Here is a 7,853-nt window from a genome sequence, read left to right as displayed (position 1 = left end):
TACAATGAAACGCAGAATTGCAATAGTCTCTAGATTTATATCATGTACTTAAATTCTAAGTCTGGGTCACGCAGCATTTTATAAATACCCTGCAACACGTGATTTGTCCATACAATCGCCCACCGAATTTGAAACAAAATTTTATTTCAATTTTTATTAATTTATTTCAACTTAAAAAATAAAACCAATAATAATGCAATAAACATATTTTATAAAAAGTTTAATATTTAAACAGTTATCACAGTGAAAATTGACAGCAGAAAATGTGAAACTAATCTTCAAAATTCAGTAGGTAAGATTTACGTCATATATCACTTGATGACCTTTATCCCACGAGTAAATCTTGCCTTCTTTCGGCAAAAAAAGCATTTGTACATTGTACGCATACCGGTTAAGAAAAGGCAAGTACAACTGTCGCCTGACGCCGGTGTAAGTATCAAATGCATGTGTAATTCGAGCTCGATAAGAATCATAACGGTCGGTTAAGTATACCACTCCACATACCATAAACACGTGAGATAATGATTTTCTGCAAAAAGAGAAGTGAAATTGTTAGTACTGAAGTAATTTATTTATAGAACTGCAAAACAACGGTATCAAACATGGGAATTTAGTAAAGTAATGCGTCATAAGAACGCGTATATCTATGTATTTAAATAGCTATATCTAGGTTTAGACTTTGTATAGGGTGGTAAACCTGTGTATGGTGGTTCGCCAAGTACTTGAAGTATGCAAATCGTCAGGGTCAATTTTGTTAATAATGAATGTCTGTGAAGTGGTGCTGACGTCATATTCAGAGTATGCGGGGTACATCACCCACAACCCCGATTCGTCCACAGCCATGTGGACCCGCGAATGCCCCTTCCATGTAAAAGGGGTTGTTGCGTCATACATGGCGTGACGTAAGTGGCCCCAAGCACTGACGAATCTAAACAAATTTAAAATTGGTACTAAACAACAAACAATTTGTTTTGTTCAGTAGCTTTTTATAGAAAACCATTTATAATTTTTTTTTACAAATTAACATGTAAAGTAATTTTCTTTTGCTACCTATGCTTTAAATTATATTTTATAATGTTTTTCGAAAATGCTCTGTTATAGTAAAATGATCCGTTAAAGACCAAGTGACCAGTTCCTATCCAGTTGTAAGGAAGCATGTAAGAATTACTCCATCGAAAATTTCTGTAAAAACACAAAATTTGAATATTTAAAAATATTACAAAAAAAAAAATTAAGAAAATTGTAGCATCTTTGTATTGTACATTTCAAATTAAAATTACGTCATAATAATCAAGTTTAAATTGTAAACTTAAAAGTCTTACTTGAAATTTTCTAGGTTTTTAAACTCGATTAAATTATTTCCATAGTAAAAATTTGTGACATAAATTTTGGGTTTTTGGAAAGAAGAATATGCTGCGTCCATCATCCAAGCTCCTGTTCTTCTTCCGAAATCATGGACGACGTGAGGTCGAGATAAATTAAACAGTGTCCCGCAATTTTCTACATAAAAGTTATGTTTTTTTACATTAAAAAGCAAGAGAAAATTTATAAGATTTATAAAAACTTTATTTTTGCTTATCTAAACGAATAAAAACACTAGTGCAATGTAAAAACATTAGTGCAATCCTTTAGGAAGTTTATAAACGTTTTTATAATAGTTTGACTTTTTTAGAAAGTTTGTACGATTTTAAAACAGCTTATGACCGCATCATAACGTATAGCTAACAAATTCGCGTACAACCCGGTGACGTCATAAAGGGTTTGCCGTCGAAGTTCAAAACATCGAATTAGGCTTATTACAGACACAAAAATATTTTTAATTACAGTTTTAAACTTAGTACAGTTCAAAAAAACATATTAGCTGGCCTTATTTTTTTGTTGAGTTCCCCTTTAAGCGTATTGAATGGGTTGCATGTGTTTAGTGTTTTCTGAATCACTAAAGTTTGGAGTTAGGATTTAATTCAAGCAGTCTTTTTGTTTCATTTAATTTCCAATGGCTATATATTTGATCTTTTTGATTTATTTGATACAGTATATTTTTTATAGGAACCCTGCTTAGGCTGTGTTGAATATACTTCCATTTTATCATATTTTAACTTACGTGTTAAAGCTGTTATCGTTTTTCTCGTAGTTGTGGTTGTAGTTGATCGTTGTGTTGTAGTTGTAGAAATTTCTTCTTCATAGTTTTCGTAATATTCTTCCATCTCTTCGTCGTCGTCTTCTGTGTAGTAGGTGTTTCGGTTTACTTCATTATCTCCCGAACCAGTCTTGGTATTTGAATTTACTGTAGTAACGTCGAACTCGTCCTGTTCAGTGTTTAAATCTTTAGCTCTATCTACCGACGTAATTATTTTTTGTTCGTTCTTGTTAAGAATAATCGTTTGTATTTTTGATCCTTCGACCTGTTCGCCTACATCGAATTCGTTCGTTGAATTGAAATCGATTTTACTTTTGTATGGGAGCGATTTTGCAGAAACTGTAGATTTTGACATTATTGTCGGGGCTGTTGAAGTAACAGTGTCGGTGTAAGAATGAGTACTAGGTATATCAAAATTGGGATCGTTAATAGGCTGTGTTAAAACTTGGTCTAATTTTGGTTTTGTTTCTAGAATATCGGTAGGCAAAGTCACTGGTCTAGTATATGCTTGAGTATTTTGTTCAGTATATTCTACTGTTGTAAAATACTTCTTGGTTGGTAACGAAATTTTAATAGCCTCAACTGTTTTAGGTGGAGTTGAAGTCTTTAATACCCTATCTTTGTCCAATACTGGAGACGACGTAACATTTAGTAAGCTAGTTTTTGTTGTCGAAATATCTATGTCATCGGCCTCCGTGAACGGTGTTTGTAAAGTTTGATATGACGTCATCGTTGCAAGACCTTCTTTACTTTGGGTGGTTGGTGTAGTAACTGTTGTTATTGTTGCTGTTTTTAAAGTACTTTTGTCATTTAAAATTTTGTGGTCTTCAGATTGATTAAAAGTCGGGTTTAAGTTTAAAATGGGTGGAACTATAACAGTATTAACATTTTGAAGATCTAAAATCATTACATTGTTTATATTAATGATTATATATTAAATATTTAGTAAAGTATTTAAAAAAAATAAATATTTTAAATAAAAAAAAATCTTTAAAAAAATAAAAAATACCAATTTCAGAAGCAGTGTTGTTTATTTCAGTCCGCACAACGTTTTTCGTGAAATTCGAGCTTCCAGTACCTTTTGGAAATTTATTTTCATCCGTTGCAGAAGTTATATTTACTAAAGTTCTTGCTTTGTCAACGTGAAATTTTGAAGTTGTGCTTTCTGTTTGGTTTGCAAATGTTTCATTTTCTTGTGATGCGGAAAAAGTTGGTCTAGTTTGATTATTAGACATTCCCACAATATCATCACTATCTTCTTTAATGGACGCTGACCTAAAAACAAATGTTAAAATCAAATAATTGCATATATATTAAAAACTACATGTCACTTACTTATTTTGGTTAACAACTTCTGTGATGTTTTCATTCTGCTTGTAAATATAAAATGTTGGTACAAAATCTATGTGCTTTTTAGCCGCTTCTAAATAACCTGAAACCTAAATTTTAAATAACATTAAAATTATTTTAAATAAGAGCCAACGAAAAGATTTTTTAGCTAGGTTAGATATTAGATCAGGCTTAAAAGTTTAATTTAACAAATATATGTAATAAATATGAAATTTGCTTTAAAAATATTCTTAACTTTGTTCTAACCTTCATGATTTTTTCTCTTTGGTCTTCATTATCTTCTGTAAAATTTGTATTAAGCGCCATTTTAAGGTAGTTTACTGCATCACTCAAACTTTTATGTAGCTGAATTAAGTTAACCCTGGTTAAGTCCTGGCTTATAATTTTATCTTGGTTCAATAAATCCGCGCTTTTCTCCTTGGTATTTTCATTGGACACCGTTTTGGTCGTTTCTTGCTAAAAATAATTAATTTAAAGTTAACGTTTTTTTGTGATTTTGGACCTCAAACGACGAAAGAAAATTAACCAATACCGTAAAAACGAGAGTAACGTACGAGAGTTTTTTTAAAAACCGTAAAGTACAAGTGATTCATTAAATTTTTTTAATATAGTATAATATTTAGTCCATGTTCATATTATGTGACTTTAAAATTTAAAAAAAAAATTTGGTTGGGCGTTAAACACTAGTTGTATATCATGAAAAACAACAAAAATTTAGCCTATTAGCCGATGCCAGTTAATTAGCTTAATATATCACTGGGTGTAATTAAAAGTGCTTTTTTAAAACATAAATTTTTTATTAGTTTTTTTACTGCTTAATGCTATGCCTAATAAAAAAATAGAAGAATTACTAAAAACTGTAAAATCTTACTACTTACTTGAACAGGATTGTAACAATTGTTAGGTGGAGTTGGAGCCAAACACGTGCATTTACAATCATTTCCCAATGACAAAGTTTGCACGGAATAAATTATTTTTAGTTTGGACGGATCAGATTGGCAAGGTTTCCCTTCTTCGGTTTGAATGATGCATCTACAACTACAATTTGAACCTTGAGAAATAGATTCCAATTGTCCAAATGGCTTAAAATAAAAAAAAAGGTTATTTGGTTTTCTTCCATTCAAATTTAGAAGAAAAAGTAGGTAATAAATCAATTTATCATGCTTAAAATTCATAGCTTTCATGCGGTAACTTTTTTAAGTGTTTTTTTTCTGGCTAGCGGCAAATTGAGCCGAAAAATACAATTTTCAATTTGTTTAAACACCTCACATTTACTCTTGTTAACCTCAAAAAGCATTTGGTATGTTAATAAACTGAAAAATACCACGAGTACCATAATAGATCAACCAAACCGAGCTACTTAATGTCAGATTTTTCTTAAGATAATGTAGTTGAAATTTACACGTTAACAAATATATTAAAATTTTTAGTGTTTATTAAAAAAGAAGATTAAAACAGACTAAACCCCTCAAGGTTTGTATAATGGCAAATTGTCAAACCATGTGTGCTGTGTATTTGCGGTTTTAGATTAGATCGAAATACTATGTAAATGCACGTGACCACACACAGACATCTTATAGTACACAAAGAAGATTCTTACACGACCGAACCTTTTTGGTAAACATGCATTTGAAATTCTCCAAATAGCAATTTTAAGAAAATAAAATTTTTTAAAGTTTTTAGTTTGATTTTATCTCCAAACGTAATTGCTTTGTGTCGAACGATTTTAAAGTAAAAACTAATTTTGTCGATTTTTTTAAATTTTTTAAATTTTAGAATTTTTGAAATAAAACTTCACTTCAAAGTAATGTCAAAGATATTAAGTTTTTATATTTTGAAAACTTACTTGATGTTGAGAATTGCAATAAACAACTGAAATGAATTTAAATAACCACAAGAATGTAGTTGTGTGAAAAAGCATTGCTGTTCCTACAATCATTAACATCTAACAAAAAAATCTAAAATATCAATTTAAATTTATTAAAAACTAATTTAGGTGAATATTTTATTTTAAAAATTAAAAAAAATCAATGTCAGTTTTTTTAATTATTGCCATAAAACCCAAAATTAATAGCCTACAAATTTTCTTTTCTCATGGGTACCACCTGGTTTAATCGCCGGAAAAGCTACCGTCTATTAACACTAGACGAAATAAACATAAAGTTTGTTTAAACAGGTGGCATTGGGGGAGATCAATCACTCTTTATTTATTGTTTACTTTATTTATCAGCAGACAAGGTCAAACAACCTTATCAAAATAATAGATTTGCCAATACAAAATTGCTTTTAAATCTCAACTAAGTAAATAGATGTTATTGGTTTAACTTAAAAAATCGAGATTTAAACAGTTTCATTAAAACGCAACAAAATCTTTTGAACTTAAATTTAATATAATTTATGATAGTTTTTAATATGTTTAATGTGCCAACACTATTTCGTTTTTGTACATTGGCGCAACTCTCATTTGACATTTTAAAGTTTAAGTTTATTGCGCTAATATTTACATTAAACTTTTAATTATTGACACTCGCTATAACGCAAACCAATGATTATTATTAATACCACGGCACTTATATTTTGATAATAATTCAAATGACTAATAGTGTAGATTTACCTCGGCTATCTTTCTTTTGAATTGCCAATAGAACGTGCCAATCTCAAGTTTAAAATAGAGCAACAAAATCGATCTTTTAACAAAGTGACTGAGTACATATGTGCGGTTTAAACGCACGTGACCCCGTCTTTATTATGCTCAATATATTATATTTAGCGAGTAAAGGCTGACATTTCAATATACCCTGGCGTACTAAGGCGATGTAATTGCTAAACTTTCTGACGCATCTAAAGTCGAATGCTCGACAGACAAGTTTGAAAAAATGTTCTAACTACAACTTCACTTTATGCGGTCCGTTTGTTTTTACTACAAAACTTGCGAATTGATTATGCGACGTCGTGGCACACCAAGAACCCTACGATTTATTTGCCTAACCCGGTTCGCAAGTAGTCTTTACGGCTGCCTTAGTGTGACTACAATGTGTCAGAATCGTGTATAATAGTGCGGCGATAAAGTATTTTAATAGGGCGCTCTTTAGCAAAGAATGCTAATAAAACCTTGCTATTGTAAGTTAAGATACATTTTTGTATTAGCAATTAATTAGTTTACTTTCAGCGTTTCGCAATTTTTTAGCCAAATTTGGTTAAGTGTACTTTAAATTTGCACGGAAAAGCTATTTAAGCTCCTAAAGTATCGAATAACATCAGCCGTACGCTTAGGTTAAATTTACTGAATTCTTTACTATTTTATCAAGAAACTAAAAGGTCTCTACGCTCTAAGTTTGACCAGAAAAAAAATTGGAAACCAAACTCTTAATATACTTTAAGACTGCGGGTTATAAAGGCCTAAATGAAAGGTTGATCCTGACCGATATTTAACTTAAGTTTAACCACGTTGTTCCTAATGCGGATAAACAAAAGATGGAACGATAATCTAAAGAGCTTTAAGCCACTGTCGCGGCGCATGTCTTTCGACACTTATCTCTAATCGACTGACTAATAACATAGACGATCTTGAAGCCAAGATCATACGAAATTCAAAGTTAATTCCTTATAAAGCCTGGGTTTTAAAAAAATGAAAAGCGTAAAGGAATTTACAGCAAATTTAAAACATAACTAGCGGCTTATAAAACTAAACTAGCTACTTTCCAAGTCATGTTTAGCTGGTAATTTGACACGCTCTTCATTTGAACAGTTTAAACCCAAAAAGGTTTTATCATAAACTTAAATTACACGCCTCCTAAAGGATAAAATAAAATTATACTTTTTTAAATTATTTCTTCAATATTTTACACTTGTGAAAATGCATTCCGTTACACGTAACTACCTATTTATATATACATAGGTTTCCTTATCGTTTCATCTAACTTAGTCTTGAGACACTTTGTACACTCAATCTTATAAGATAAAAAGCCAGGAATATACATAACGACATATTAATTGAGCGCATTCCCCATTTAAATAACCTTAAATTTAAATTGAAAAAGCTATATAGTTGAGTTAAGTTTTATTAATGCAAATCAAAACAACAATTAACATACAAGTTAACCACTAAACGTTTGCAGTCGCCTCGTTTAAATTACATATTTTATGTGAGTATCTGTCACACCTTGCAATTAGAAAAACAAGCTATTTTTAAATGTTTCTTGGCTGTTAGCAGTTTGCCAACGCAGATCATTTAATAGCCAATAAATTCACATTTTTGATACTCGGTAAAGGCAGGAATTCTGGAAACTTACAACCAAATTTGCATTTAAAATATTTTGCACGATATAACCTCATAACCTTTATCTATATTGTATTTTTAGTAACA

At 30.6% G+C, this 7,853-nt stretch overlaps 1 protein-coding gene across 1 annotated transcript; it reads right to left on the bottom strand.

Annotated features, from left to right (window-relative positions):
* Positions 1-262: 262 nt before the first annotated feature.
* Positions 263-5,446, bottom strand: LOC145751158 (uncharacterized). Its single transcript, XM_082567253.1, has 10 exons — positions 5,334-5,446; positions 4,366-4,569; positions 3,734-3,943; positions 3,473-3,576; positions 3,147-3,412; positions 2,102-3,034; positions 1,323-1,500; positions 1,051-1,182; positions 698-928; positions 263-529 (listed from the first exon to the last, which is right to left on the bottom strand). The coding sequence occupies exons 1-10, from the start codon at positions 5,430-5,432 to the stop codon at positions 286-288; spliced, it is 2,601 nt and encodes an 866-aa protein (XP_082423379.1). The 5' UTR covers positions 5,433-5,446; the 3' UTR covers positions 263-285.
* Positions 5,447-7,853: the final 2,407 nt, after the last annotated feature.

Source organism: Corella eumyota, chromosome 4 (assembly GCF_963082875.1).
Source record: "Corella eumyota chromosome 4, kaCorEumy4.1, whole genome shotgun sequence".
NCBI lineage: Eukaryota > Metazoa > Chordata > Ascidiacea > Phlebobranchia > Corellidae > Corella > Corella eumyota.
Note: the sequence above shows the minus strand (reverse complement) of the source record. Positions and strands in the feature narration are given on the sequence as shown.

Bases quoted from the DNA above. Each gene is read 5' to 3' on its own strand.
- LOC145751158 (XM_082567253.1), bottom strand. From the start codon at position 5,432: ATGTTAATGATTGTAGGAACAGCAATGCTTTTTCACACAACTACATTC. The intron at 929-1,050 runs GTAGCAAAAGAA...AAATTTGTTTAG, and splicing joins AAATATAATTTAAAGCATAG to ATTCGTCAGTGCTTGGGGCC. The intron at 530-697 runs GTTTACCACCCT...CTCTTTTTGCAG, and splicing joins TGGCGAACCACCATACACAG to AAAATCATTATCTCACGTGT.